We start from the raw sequence: 15,601 nt of genomic DNA, 5'->3' as shown, positions 1-15,601 counted from the left end.
AGGTAACTAAAAGCTTTCATTCTTGCCCCCCAAGAATTAGCATTAGCTCTGAGAGGGTTGATGGTTCATGACAGAGCCCATCAAAGTCATCTGAAATCTTGACCACCCTATCAAACAAAACAACCAAGCTAAAATCCAGGAGACTGTGAGCTCTAGTTCTGTCTTAGGCATGAAAATCAGCTGGGTAACTTTGGGCCAGCCCTTCTCTCAGCCCAACTCATCTCACAGGGTTGTTGTGCGGAAAATAGGAGGGGAAAAGAGTATAATAAAAGTGGGATAAAAAAAAATCTAAAGAAAAATGAGGAAAATGGGTAAGAGAATTGGGGTGGGGAAAGAGAAGGAAATGGAAGGGAAATTGCTTTTTCTCCACTGCTATTAAACAAAGAGAAAGTGATTGCAGTCATAAGAATGTGATATTAACCGTAGTCACCAGGTCACCTGTCACATCAAAAATGCCATATTCTGCTTTAAATGTTAAGAAACCATGTATGTCATCCAACGCTCCACTTCCCACTCATTCTTCTAATTAATTTCTTTATACTTTTATTAAACTATCTCAATCTTGAAACAGTACAAAAGAACAATAGCAATGAGCCAATGCAATAATGCATGCATAGAAATAAAGTAATATTATTTCGCAATATATATTCAAGGCTACCAGCCATGCTCAATCTTCAATGGGCAATGTTGACAGTAAAGATGATTCCCACATGGTTTTGTGTTATGTTTATTTCTACAAGCTTCAATCCCCTTAAACATGTTGACAGTTCTATTATATTTGCCAAAACGTTTTTTTCCTGTGCAAAACATACCATTATTGAAATGTCTCACAGGTTCAAAGAGCAGATCCAAAAACACCCTTATTTCTTCAGGCAAAGAGCCTGCCAGGAACCTCAAAACTATAGCCATACGGGTCCCTGCTGCTGATTTCCCTTGTGTTTTGCTTCCAGTTTTGTTTTTCATCCGTCCATACAGAATTCTTCAAGGGGTAAAAAGAAATCATGTTAGCTTATCAGAAGCAATGGGTTTATAGGCAAAAGGCTCAGTATGTGCTAGTCCTAGAAGAAATTCTCTGCATGTTACAAACTGCAATAATAATCCCAAATCAAAGAGGCAGTTTGGTGTAGTGATTAAGTGCTGGTCTAAAACAGTGGTCGCCAACCAGTGGGCCGGGGACCACTGGTGGTCTGTGAGAAAATTTTGGTGGTCCGCAGAGAAATGTCACCCCAAAGCAATTAATCCAGGCTGCGTGGGAAAGCAAGGCTGCGCCGCCCACATGGCCCGCGGGAACACAAGGCTTGCGTCGCTTGCATTGTGAACAACACGAGGTAGTGAGGGGAGGGGGGAAGAGTGGAGGGGGGAACTTGCCCTACTTGCCCCACGCGCCTCGCCTGGCCACCAGGCTGCTTCTTTCCACTTCTTTCTTCTTCTGCTTTTGGCTGCACACAAGGAAAGCAGCAAAAGTCTTTGTTTCTCTCCCCCAAACTCCGCTAGAAATGACTATTTGGAAGGCATCCTGTTCCAAGAGGCTATGCCAGCGCGACAAGCCTCACAAGGTCTCAGTTCTGGTGGAGTTTGTGGGAGAGAAAGAAAGACTTCTGCTGCTTTCCTTGAATGAAACCAAAAGTCTTTCTCTCTCTCCTCCTGAGAATGGAGCTGGAGATGGTGTCCTGTGATCCCAAATAAAGAATTATCAATCGGTAGGAAAACAGGGTGGGGGATTTTCCTGCAGACTTTTGGGGGATTTTCCCAGGGTCTCTGCTCCGCGGGATTTAAAATTATGAATTTGGTGGCCCTGAGGTCCAAAAAGTTGGCGACCCCTGATCTAGAAACTGGAACTAGAAACTCCCAGAATTCTAGTCCTCCTTTAGACATGGAAGCTGGTGGGATCATTGGATAGTCACTCATCTCAGCCCAATCCACCTCATTGGTTTTTGTTATAGGGAAACATCTTGAGATATAAAAGATAAAGGTAGGATAGTCGTCTGATCAACAATTATAATGAATGTTACTGCAAAATAATCCACAACTGGGTGTTGTTTCATTCTTCCATCCATACTTACTAGAACTTATTTCATTCTTTATCCACATTTATTTTATTTATTGATAATTGATTCTTCTACAATCACCCACTTTGGAAAAAAAAACCTTTCTATATTGTTGCCATAAAATTATTCAGATAACCCTATATTTAATTAAGCCCCAGTTTACATGCATATTGTTTTGCCTCCATTTTATTTTTACAATACCTTTGAAATATGTTAGAGTAGAAAGTAGTAAATAGTATGAAGTAAATTTCATGACTTACAGCAGGGGTCTTCAAACTTGACAGCTTTAAGATTTGTGGACTTCAACTCCCAGAATTCCTCCTCCAGTCATGTTAGCTCAGGAATTCTGGGAATTGAAGTCCACAAGTTTTAAACTTACCAAGTTTGAAGACCCTTGGCATAGAAGTATTCACAGACAGCCTTTCCTCTAAACCCAAATCAGTAATATAACAATTTCACCACATTCGGTCTTCACCAATATGGCAGCATCAAGCCCACCATTGGGAAATCTGTCCTTTATTTTGATTAGAAATAAAGCTAGCTTTTATAATTTCAGAGAAAACCCACTTTTTAAAAAATAAGTTGTGGTAGTAGTTTTATAAAAGAATATGAGTTAAGTAACAAATTTATTACAAAGATGGTATATTTACAGTAAAATCTGGACAATGGATCAGAATTTTCATCTTCTCAGGGAGGTAGGAAGTAAGATTTCATTTTTAAACATTCATCAAAATACGTATAGTCTGGTAAACTGTGCAAGTAGAAGCTTAAAATATTATACTCTAAGGAGTAAAAATGCATATTGCCTAAAGCAATAAAAAGTAAACCTGTATCTATATTAACATACAAAAGTCCCTTACCTCATCAAAATTGGAATAAGTTCTGGTCGGTGCTGTGGTTTTACTATACTGTTTTCTTCAGAAATACTGAAATGAACTATTTCTTCTTTAAAACTCTTGTCTTCCAATAGCCGATATAAATTCTCTCTGTAAGTACATAATGCAACTTAAACAAAAAGATTCTTCACATAATTTATTAAAATACAAGATCACAAACTTTTTAGTATTTGAGAAGAATATGTAAGAGATGCTTATTCAATCCATGACCAGCAAAATTTACAAAATATATAACATGAAAGTAAAATCAAACAGATTGGATAAAATGCCAACATAACAAGGAATTTCTATTCTTTTTAATATGTTCTTTTAATATATAATATATAATTTTAATATATCTGTCTGTCACATTTTTAAATCACCCATCTCCCTCACACTCTATAATGAAAATGTAACATAAGCTAGTATGATAGTGAATGTCATTAAACCAGGCAAGTTTACATCTAAAATATTAGAGTCCAAAAATGCACATCATATAAAAGAAATAGAAAAAAACACAATTCCAGAATCTATGTATTAAGTCTGAAGTTATATGTGTGAGTGTATAATCACATATAATTCAATGCAGACATTATCTCTTACTTATAGGGCAGAAGATGTGGATGCTTGTAAGTCATGATACAGTCAAGAGCTACTTTTTGCACATTTTGGTCTTGGTGGGTCAGCAGCTGAAAATAATGTTTTAAAACAAACCAGGGTTAAAACAGATGTGTTAGAGAGTAGTGTATTACAATCAATATTCTGTCACAATTTACACTGTCCTTTTATTGAAGAGAATCCATGGATGATAGTAATTATGCAAATAGCAGAATCCACAAGGAGGGAAGGCTTTTGGCATTTTAATAATTGTTCTTATACCTAGAGTCCATAAACTTCAAACATGTGCTCTTACACCACTGTTAGAATCTGAAACACATATGTGCTCTTCTATAAGACCATTGGTCCTCTAATAATTACCATACAATCTAGACTCTTAATATCTATTCCTAAACTGTGGTAATGTTTTATTTTTTCCAACAAGGAATTTGGGACAGGTAGTTCTAATTACTATAAAATGATTTACATTCTATTATTGAACTCCAGCTACTGTAAAGATTGCACATTAAAAAGAATGATCCTCAAAACAGGAATCTCCAAGAATCAGTTCCTTGTCAAAAAGCATAATCAGTTGTTATAATCCAAAAACATTTATGCAATCCCTACGCTATCTCACTTAAATCATTACTTCTATAAAGCTTTTCCTTTCCCCCAAAATTCATCTTATACTTCAACCTTTCCCAACCTTTCTGGCTTTGAGGAATGGTAGGGGGGTGAAGGGATGGTTCTGCACAAGTGAGTGTGCGCACAACTCTATTTGTGCCTGCATGTGTACCCACTGTTCACACAAATGGAGCTGCACACGTACACACACTCACCTATCACTTCTGCAGCCTGGTTCCAAACAGGCTGCAGCCCAGTACTGGGCCACGACCCGCAACTTGGGGACCCCTGATATACTTAACAAAACTCAATTCCTCTTTGTCTATTTGACTTGCTGGGATAGGAGACAGCAAGCCTAGATCTTGTAGCTGATTTTTCTTAATAAAATGAAGGCTGATTTAAGCTATTCATCACTACTATCATAATAATTCTACCACCAGCCAAGAAAGATCATAACAGAGCTCAGAAATTATTATTTTCTAATGTGAACATCACAATTCAGATTATCATGTGAGTACAGTTTGCTTATTTTTCCTTTTTCCCTTTTTATTTTTACTATCTTATGTTTGCTTTACTTTTATTTATTTGTTAAGCAGCTAATTTCTAGAGAATAATTTAGTCACTCTCATGCTGGCTAGTAATTCTGGAAGTGACATTCTCAAGTTTCTCTGGAGACATCAGGTTGGGAACTAATTCTGAAACAAAAAACTTTCCCAAATTATTTCCAAGCTGTAAGATAATAAATATGCATGTATATTATAATTATTATAATCATTTTTTTAAATTAATCATAAAAACATTATTTACCTGAACATATATGTCATTCAATTTGGGTTCTAAATACAAAGCACGGGGATTTGAAAACTGAGTGAAAACTTGTAAGTGACTGATAAGCTGCCTGAAAAACAAAACAAAACAGACCAGCTGTCAGTAAAACGTCAAAAAACAAAATATGACTTTTGAGATGGAAACATTTCAAAACTACAAACAAATGTATCAAATGCTTTCTTTTAAATGTTCTTATGTACTTAAGTTTACACAGCTCTTTGCAAAGATCACTGAGTTATTTTATTGAATCTAGTATTGACTGATAGCCTGTCTTGGTTCAGAAGTTATGAAAAGGAACAAGCCAGGACTGTCCATGCAATTTCAGATGCCTTTGCTTCCATTCTGTGTTAACTATATTTATGTTACCCAAACTCCATTAACGGTATCCTTAGCTGGTGAGTAATAACAACAAAAAGCCAATTCCAAAAAGCCAATTCCAAAGCCATTAATCATATTAAGTACAAGACAGACCAATTTATATGGGTTTGGATGTTATGTTAAGCTGTAGAAAACTAAACACTTTTTTATCAACTGAAAACAGAAAATTCCAGTCTCATATTTCTTCCGAAGAAGGTAACACTGATGTATTTAATTTGGAAAAATTCAAGGGGTCACTTTGTTGGTTAGATACTTCTAACCCCTAATGACCCAAATAATATCATTATGTCATGGTTATCACTATTTGCTTCTTTGAAGCAGACTTTTGGAAACAGTTATTAGATTTCTTACAAGTATAAAAATCAGCTCTTACACCAGTACTGAATTGAGAGGTATTTGCTCTCTGAGTTTGGTTGTTTTTTTCTTACAGACATTTCATTACCCAAACTAAGTAAAATCATCAGTGCTAGTAAGCAGTGAGGTTTGGTCTCAGTTTATATTCTACTGGCTTGACTCTCAACCCCCCAAAACAGTGCCTTCAAACAATCAGAATCGATACTATAGATGAGGAAGAAATCATAGTCTCATTTGATATCACAGCCTTTTTTCCATCTACAGATCCAGAATTAGCCAAAGAATCTATGACCACATTGTTTCAAAGCACACCTGACTTAATCAAATACACAAAGGATCTCATAATCCTGGGTGTTTTAATCTTCATATATTTGGTTAGATTAGATGTGTTGTGGAGCAATGTGGTCAGATTTTTTTTCTGCCTAACTACATACTTCCAATTTGATGGACAAACTTACCAACTAATTGAAATACACCTATGTGATCATCGCTTTCCGGACTTATGCGGAGGTTGTTATGAAGTGTCTAGAAGCCACAGCACTTTCACAAATACAACCCAAATATGGTTCAGATATGTAGACACCTTCACCATAATAAAAAGAGGCCAATTAGAGAACACCCATAGAAACTCAACATCATCTTTAAAGGAATCCAGTTTGCCAGAGAAGAAGAAAACAAGTCACTCCCCTTCCTGGACATCCTGATCAGCAGTTAAAATGGCAAACTGTATAGAAAAACCACCCATACCAAGTGCTCCAGTACCAAAGCAACAACCCAACTTCCCACAAGAGAAGGTGCGTAAAAATTTTATTTAGACAAGCGCAAACTCACTGCAGCAACTCTGAACAGCAGAAAAAGGAAACAGAGCAACATATTCCAACAAAATGGATATCCACGCAACTTCATCAAAAAGTGCCTGACATTAAACCCAATACAGCACAACCAAATCAAGCCCTTAAAAGAGTAATGCTGCCATATGTCAAAAACATCTCAGAAACTACCAACAGACTATCACAACCAAAAGGAATTCATGTAGTACACAAGTTAACTTAAAGCCCTTCAAAACACCTAAGTAAACCAAAAACCTAGCAGCCCCAACAGAAAAAAACAAAAGGCATCTACAACAGGGGTCCCAAACCCGAGCCTTGAGCCGTTCATGTAAGAGATTAGCAAGCGCAAGCACACATCCCCACTTGCACGAGCAACCAACTCCTCTCCCCACCTGCTGGTCCGTAAAACCGGAAAGGTTGGGGAACTCTAATCTACAACATACAAGGTAATGACTACATAGGACAAACAGGCAGGAGACTGGCAGAATGCATCCATGAACACCAACTAGTAAGTCAGAAGACATGATGAACATTCTTTCATGACTCTTTCATGATTTCTTGACTGCAGTAAAAATTTTAAGCTTAAAATGATAAAACTACCACTGTTTCAATTTCTGCTGAAATTTCATGGGGTTGGTATTGCCTGCTGAAATAATCTTAAATTTTTAAACATTGAACAATAAACCTGTTTTTGTTGCCTCTTTCACCTTCAAAACTATTCCTTAAATTTTCTCACTTTTTCAATCCAAACTATATAAACTAAAAGAGGACAGTATATACAATATTTGCATACATCTTTCCAAATTTTGAATTATTTAATTGCAAAATATTCCATTCTGCTGCTTCCTGCTCATCATACAGATGAGGAGCACCCAGGTTTTTTAAGGGTTATCCACAATAAATGTGAACTCCTTTCACTTTGTCACTGGAATCATGTTACATTAAATCATGGACTTGTTTAACAAATCAACATTACTGAACCTAAATTGTGAGCCTAATCCACATATGACTAAAATGTTCTCCTTTTACATATTCTAATAACTGGAGAAAGAAAGAATTAAGAAACTATGCAAGGCATGTTAGGGATTGAATAACAAGAACTAAAAGCTAAATTATATTTAAATGCAGGGTTTCTTACAAGTTTTGAAGAAAACCCTTATAATTTTCACTGCAGTTAAGACAAACATACTTGGTTGCAGCTCTTCTGGTTTTCTTTTTTGGCATCTCTTCAGTCATTTGGCCTTCAGAAGTTTGCTTCTCTTCTTCAAAATCATATGACTCATCCTCAGTTGTGTCTTGAAGATCCATTTTCTCTGGAAGATCTTTTACATCCTCACTACAACTGCTTTTCTTTCTAAGATCTTGCACTGGGGCTATTTGTGAATCAGCAGGATAATACTCAATGCTGTAACAAAACAAAATGCAAGAGTTAGTCTTCCTACCTATCCTTTTTCAATTTATTCTTGGGCCTCAGTAAGTAATAACTCAGTAAATAGTAAGTTGTATCACTGTTACTCTTCGTGGCCCTACCTCTTCCTCTGTTTTAATGTCTGTGTTATACATACAAGCGCCGGACAGACTCTTTACTTTTCCTATTGATATTGTACTTCATAGCAGATCAACTAGGAAACAAAGCTATAGTAAACTACTTTTATTATAGTGTTAGAGTAACAGAATCTTACACACCTGAATGCACCTCCCCAGCCCCCATGCCTTTATCTACAAGAGAACTGGGGAGAATCAGGTCTCAGACATTTTCTCAAAACTGCATTTCTGCTTTGGACTTATATTTTATTTATCTAATCAATGTCTTGGTTGCAGGTCTTGCTCCTATTCCTAAAAGTTATTCTCACAGTCCATTACACACCATGCTCTGTTTGTCATGAGTGCTTGGGGTGGGGGAAGCAGCAAGTACAGCCAGACTTCCTTGTTGATAAGTCATAATATGAACTATTCCATCATATGATTTAATTGAAAAATTGCTTATGTTTATTTAAGAGTAACCAAGTATTTCCAACAGTGTTTGTGAAACATATATGTATAAATATTTTTTCCATAAAAATCCTCACTTACTTAATAAATCTTAGTAGAAGTGGAGAAAGTTCTCTTGACCTGGATTCCACTCTATATGCAAATCTTGACATTGCTTTCCAAAGGAGAAACCTAAAGTTTGTATGATCTGTTCTCTCATAACAGCATGTCTGACATTTCAATTGCTCATCATACAAAGCTCTGACATGATGCTGATAGATTTCCTCACTTCCAACATCCGTAACATTTTTTGATTCTTCTTCTAACTCATTATGTAGCTCTTTTTCTATGGAAAAATCACCAAAATAAGCATTAAAAACAAAATAAACATCTTTTTAGTCATGCCAGCTAATCTATTACTGTAAATATACAGAAATATATTTATTGTAAAAAAAGATTTTTTAAAAAAAGTTAAAATTTAAGAGTTCTACTTTAGTGAATACTGTTCAATCACCGGGGTTCTGCAGCAGGCTCAGAAAATTGGGTACTTCCAGAAATTGAGGCCTCCTATCAATATTGTTTTGTGCTCTTTGAGACAGAAAAGAAAAAATAAAACCTCAAGCAACAATTCCAGATCACTGCACAAGCATGCCTGTTTTGCCACTGGAACCTGAGAGAGACAGAGAGGGCAAGAGAGAAAATTCCGAAAGAGTACAAAGTCAGACACTATTCGCTTAGTTAACAAGCAGGTTGGGCCTTGCCTCAATCATTATTGAGTCTTTTATATGACAATGTCTTACCAGCAAAAGATACAGCTTTTTCCAAATGTTCATAATAAACTTTCCAGAATAGTTTGTTTTCCATTTCATCTGCATGGGACCTAATTAAAAAGGGATTTTATTTTTTTTAAAAGGTAACTGAATAAATCAACATATAGGCATGTCTTGTTTTCTTCACAGAAAATAAACTATTTTGCAAGGTTCTTTTCTTAATTTATAGGGCTTTATTCCTATTGTATCACAATAAGATTGTATCACAGTCCAAAATCATTTTGCTGTATTTTTGAAAAACAGAAGCATAAAAAATCTGATAAATATATCTCTAACTTGCTCATATCATTCCATAATCTGATTTGTTTCAAAAATTCAAAGTAGTTTAACATGAGAATGATGGCACTAAAATATTCAGGAAGTGGTACTTCATTAAGTCACAAAGAGAAGGAAAAAAGCCACAATGTTGGGATTAGTTTTTAATTCTTTTCTTTTTAAAAAGTTTCTGCTTGTTCAGTTTTCTTTTGTACAGTGAACTGATTTTTTTTTTCTTTTTATTTGTGGTCATTTTTCAGCATATGCTTAAATTTCAGTGACCACATGTTCTTTATCAGAAAGGGAAGCTCTTTATTTCAGAAAACTATACTTTAAATTTATTTAAGTATTTGTTTTCTTGGTTTTGCTCTTGAATTTTCCTTTGTAAAGCAAAGTTATAAACATAAACATCCTTATGGAATTCTTTTAAATTTGCCCATTTTCAGTTTTGTCCTTAATTTGGTCATTGTAGCTTAAATACACTCTAGAGAACAGTAGATTTTCAGCTAAACTGGAGAATTCAGTAGTAGGATCCGTCAAGTAATTTGTCTAATTTGCCTGATAGTTTGATTTAAGGGTATATACATATACACTCTAAATTTCTTCTTGTGAGTTGCCTTAATAACTAACCAAAAATGTAATTATAATTACATACATATATACATACAATGTGTGTGTTTAATTACATTTTTGGTTAATTATGTTTTTGGTTAATTATTAAGGGTAACTCGCAAGAAGGAACTTAGAGTGATTTATCCACAACACAGATATGCAGGGACAAGAGTGGGAAATCATTTAGTGAGCAATGTCAGTGAAAGAAATTCTGGAAGTTCAGCCAGCTACTTCTGAGAGTTATGGTACTTATTATTCAAAACACAAACACACGTCAAGCACTCAATCTTAAGACTTGTGCAACATCTTGTGCAACTGGGATTTCAGCTCTTTCCTCATCTCCACTCATGGAAAAGCTCCTTGGATTCAGCCTGCTAGATGTTCATCATATGTGAATAAGAAAGGAGATCCTTTCCACCCAGAAACTCAATTACAGAGAGGGATGAGGATCTTTGTTCTCCACCCTTTGATTGTGCAAGGAGTCCTTAAACTGCACTGCCACAAACATGAAACTGCCTCCTTCACTTCTCAAACATCTACTCATTAAGTAAATTTCCTTCCCACAAATGTTTGGCATCATTCATTTTCTCCCAGACTCAAGCTGAACAAAAGACTTTGAGGTCACATTCTAATGTATATGGGTGGAACCAACATAATTCTGTAAGAGTAAATTCATTTATGAAACAAAACAGTTTTCATGGACAAGTCAGGTAGAACTGCAAATATGTAGATGCAGCAAAAAAACAAATGCAATTCTGAAATAGTATCTTCATGATGGATGTGGAAACTAGGATTTCAAGTTAACTCAAGCATTATATGCTGTCTATTCATATCATATAGATCATGATTCATATTATATCAATCATCTACTACAGTAAAAATAAACCCACCCAGGTGCCAGAAAATAGTAAGCCAAAAATAAAGTCATATTTCTCATAGGCTGAACAATGTTAATTATCCCCTCCTTCAAAAGAATGGCACATTCAACAGTCTCACCAGAAATAAGACACTTACTTCATTAGCACATTAAAATAACTCTCCACGCCACTTAATTCACAGGTATATGATACAACTGATTTTTGTCCTTATTTATAACTATAGAATTGTAGAAATATATTTGCTTTTCTTTCAGAAATTCAAAGTGACATATACTATATTCTTTCCTACAATTACCACAATAAAGGATGTGGGACTGATCTCACATCACCCAGTGAGATCCCATGGCTCAGGGCTGACCAGAATCAGAATCCTTAACCACAATACTCAATTTGCTCTTTTCCTTGAAAAAACAAAGACTTACCTTATAAGCTCAATCACAGGTTCCCACAGTGGACTAAAGTTGATATAAAGCATTCCCAGTAAATACCGAAGAGGCACCTAGAATAACATGCTAAAATGTCTGATTGCCTCTTTCAAAGCCGCCACTATTATACCTTTTCTCCAACAATACAGCCTCCCCCAATAGGAAGTCCCAGCATCTTTTATAGGCATGAAATGAAATTTAAGCCCCTCCCCCCATATTAAGGCCTATATTAAAACATGCGAAATGGGGGGAATGGTGCGGGGGCTTGCCGTTAGGAAGTACTTTTGTTGCACACCCGGATATGGTGCTGCCTGCGTTGACCCCGATACGAAATGCCCCACCAACACCGAGGTCAACATCCAAGCCATCGCTGCCCACCCGCCTGAAGATGCAAGGGGGGGGGGGAAATTAAGTCAACCCCGAAAAGACGGCCTAGCCATTTTTTCGGGGCTCAAAAAAAAAATAAGACCCGGGCTTATTATATGAGAAACACGGTACATTTAACAAGATCATTGGCCTACAAAGATATTCTTCTTAAATACTATCAGTATATTAGTATTCAATACTTTAATTTTGTGAATTTTCTTAAATTCTAATAAAAATAGTGGACTTTTTTCCTGAACTCTTGGGTTACATATATAATATTCTCCTTTATTAGCTACCTATATAGCCACTCTTATATCAATAGCTGTTTTCTTAGAAGTTAATTCTTAACCAAATTTTGGATGATATGCCAGCTTATACTAAACCATTTGACCAGTAACATACTGTGGTTATGGACTATGATTAATGGATGTTTTTTTCAATGTTTAACCAGCTAGTACAGTAAATGAAGCCACAATACCACCAGGTGCTCCATGTAAATGTGATCTATGTTATAAAGGGAAAATGCACTGAATCCCACTTCAGCCTAGTAGTCTATGCAATACTGAGTGCCCTCCTGCAAACATCTGACCAATTTGACAGACATTTGGTGAAGAAAATGAAAATAGTATTTCAGACTTACCAGAGAGATAAGCTACTGTAATCAAATAAAGATAAATGTATTTGCCTTAAAAAGAACAGAATAATTGCCCTTGATCTGAAACCTAATTGCTAACATAAATTAATCATTACCTGATACCTCCACATGCCCACAAATTTATCTGATCAGAAAATAAAAATAGAGATGGTTATATTCTCTATATTCCATGGAAATCCTGGATCTTCACCACTGGTGTGAATTGATTTTGTTTCTCATCATATTATTAAAGCCATTATGATAATATACAAACACTGCATAATCTGCTGGTAGGAAAATGCAATTATGCTAATACTTTTCACAAAGGGCATTTTTACCTCCTGCAAAGCTCCCTCGGAGATCCTGGAGCACACCAAATCATGTCTCAGCTTACTCAGGTAGAGCAGCTTCTCACGATAATCATTGATATTTGCTGGCACAAGTTCAGCTTGAAGCAACATACCAAATAACCCCACATCCTAAGCAAATAAGGGGAAAAATGCACGAGAAACATCTTTGCCAATTTTGCTGATGCAAAGTCCCAACTATAAAACATCTTGTACAAATTTTCTTTATATGCTGTCGATATTGTTAATTTATAATTTATTTCCCATAGTTTCTGCCATTTATCTAACTCAATTTCATTGAAGGCCATTACAGGGTTGTGTTTGACTTTGGGGGCAGGGGACATGGTCAGGGTGAGCTTGATGTCATTCGTGTTGGTGGTGCCTGTGGTGTCCCAAGTGCTCTGCCAGTGAAAATGGGTTCCCAAGCTCCATTTTCGGCTGCCGCAGCTTCCTGCAGCCCTCTGCCAGTGAATATGGAGCTTGGGAGGGTCATATGTGGCAGAGGCACCACGGGCTGGTCCTTTGCTGTTTCCAGGGCGGTCCCAGGGGCCATCCCATGGGCCAGATCTGGTCCCAGGGCCCTGAGCTTAACATCCCTGCACTATGTTAAAAAACATTCAGTGAAAAGAAACTCAAGTCATGGATATGAATCACATCAAATACTTTTTTCAACCAGGAAAAAAAAACACACACACCACCCTAAATTTAAATCAGAGCTCTTCCTAGCAATTCATTATTGAAAAAAGAAAATCTACTAATGTATAAAGTATTTACAAAAATCAAACCTTCACCAAGTGCAAGCTCTAAATTCACCAAAAATAATGGCATACCAACATTCAGAAATATAAGTTAACACTACTAGATCTATACTATGTTTTATCTATCACTGAAATTTTAGCAGTTTTAGGAAAACTGGAGAAGCCTCTTTCTGCATGAATGCTGTACTATTTGTTGCACTAAATTACAATTTGAAACATTACCTTAGTTCCTGTTGAAAGCAGGTCATCAAAATGACTTAAAATCCTTATGGTTAGCAGTCGCACCTGTTCCAAAGAGATCATGCTTCATTAATTCATTTAATAATATATAAGCCAACAATAGATAACCTGTGTCTCCAAATATTTTGGCTTTACCTTCCATGAACTTTAGCCAATATCCCTAAAGTTAGGAATTATGAAAACTTCAAATTACTTGGATAAAAATAATATATGCCCAATACAACATATGTATTTCTTTCTTGTTGCCTTCCATACTTAAATAGGGTGGGTTTTTTGCAAACAAGTGATGTATGGTCACATCTTTCAGACTAATAATTTAATTTATATTAAAATCTGTTACATCAGATGTAGACAAAAGAAAAGAAAGTAGAAGTCAGTATAAGGAAGTAAAGAAATTAATATCCATTTCTACATTTTAAAGAAATTGCAATATATTAGTATCATGGGAAAAAAGTAGTACAATTACAAATTCCGGATGGAATCATATTTTAATAGGAATTCATGTTTTACAATTTCATCTTTTATTCACCCCCTCAAACTGATTTTCTTGCAAATAGCTATCCTTTAAATCCGTGAATGGATCACAGAGATTTAAATATCCTCCAATATTTGTTCTGTGTCCTGATTTTTTGAGTCTTTGCCAAAGACCATTCTTGTTCATCTGAGTAGTGCCAGAGGGCATTTAACACAAAGTATTATGTGTGCAACACTAAATTGACAAGAGGGTGAGAACACATTAGATGCAACAGACTGCTGGTTGCCTTGCTGCAGTTTTACTGCATATTCTGCAGTAGTGACTCTTTGTGAAGCAGGAAAGAAAAGTGGAAAAGCAAAAAAAAATCAGTTGGAGATCAGCTTACTTTAGGTACACTGGAAGAAATATTGAATTGCAATTTAGAAAATAATTCCATCAGAGTCTCTTTAGATAAGTGTTCATGATAATCACACAATGCTAATCTTGTAAAATAGAGATCAGCCAATAGTAAGGCAGACAGTTCTGAGGGAAATGTCCTAAGGAAAAAGAAAACAGTAATCAAGATATATTTCAAAAATATGAGTTTACATTATTTTACTTTATTATTGTCTTAACTTAACCCCAGGCTTTCTATAAAAATCATCTTACATTCTTAGTGATATGGTACCAAAAAAAGGATGGCTAGACAGTGGCATTCATGCAATAAACATGTATTTAGGCAAACTCTAGGAGAAAATGGAAGACAGGGTGGCCTGGCATGTTATGGTCCATGAAAATTGGTCATGACTTAGCAACTAACAACAACAAAATTGGGGATAGGAGGAAAAAGGAAAACAAGTATAAGTAAAGGTACATGGACATTAACTGGCCAGTTTTAATTGAAGGGACCAAACAGGATGTCAAGTTGGCTCTAGCATTCTCTAAGCACAGAATCTTATATGATAGCCTCCAAGAAAATGGAGGATAAATTCAATACAATTGTTAGCAGTAAGCAAATACAGCAATTCTGCTCTCTACTTTCAAATATTTAAGGTCTTATCCTGCATTACTAAATCTTAATCCTTACAATATCGCTATACAATTATGTTTTATCCCTCATATTGAAAATTTAAATGACAGCACAACATGCTTGCTTTAATGCCATCTATTAAGTTTATGCCAGGGTAAAACTGCACTTTATTATTTGCATCTTAGTCTTATATTATTTTACCACACTGGTTCTCAGGTTATCAGTAACCTGTAGAGAACCCATATCTTACAGAACAATTGTTTTATC

The 15,601-nt window shown here is 35.8% G+C and overlaps 1 protein-coding gene across 1 annotated transcript in view; it reads right to left on the bottom strand.

The window, feature by feature from the left end:
• Window positions 1-15,601, bottom strand: part of UTP20 (UTP20 small subunit processome component) — a 72,232-nt gene that overhangs the window by 33,360 nt on the left and 23,271 nt on the right. The window contains exons 16-26 of the mRNA XM_026697943.2: window positions 14,711-14,861; window positions 13,833-13,895; window positions 12,844-12,984; window positions 11,503-11,579; window positions 9,306-9,385; window positions 8,608-8,851; window positions 7,724-7,939; window positions 4,952-5,042; window positions 3,527-3,612; window positions 2,909-3,034; window positions 813-979 (exon numbers count right to left, since the gene is read on the bottom strand). Coding sequence (XP_026553728.2) covers window positions 813-979; window positions 2,909-3,034; window positions 3,527-3,612; window positions 4,952-5,042; window positions 7,724-7,939; window positions 8,608-8,851; window positions 9,306-9,385; window positions 11,503-11,579; window positions 12,844-12,984; window positions 13,833-13,895; window positions 14,711-14,861 — 1,442 coding nt within the window. The remainder of the gene's footprint in view (window positions 1-812; window positions 980-2,908; window positions 3,035-3,526; window positions 3,613-4,951; window positions 5,043-7,723; window positions 7,940-8,607; window positions 8,852-9,305; window positions 9,386-11,502; window positions 11,580-12,843; window positions 12,985-13,832; window positions 13,896-14,710; window positions 14,862-15,601) is intronic.

This window comes from Pseudonaja textilis, chromosome 5 (assembly GCF_049901715.1).
Source record: "Pseudonaja textilis isolate UNSWEBS1 chromosome 5, rPseTex1.2, whole genome shotgun sequence".
NCBI classification, from domain to species: Eukaryota; Metazoa; Chordata; class Lepidosauria; order Squamata; family Elapidae; genus Pseudonaja; species Pseudonaja textilis.
The sequence above is the reverse complement of the archived record's forward strand: the minus strand, read 5'-3'. Positions and strand labels throughout refer to the sequence as shown.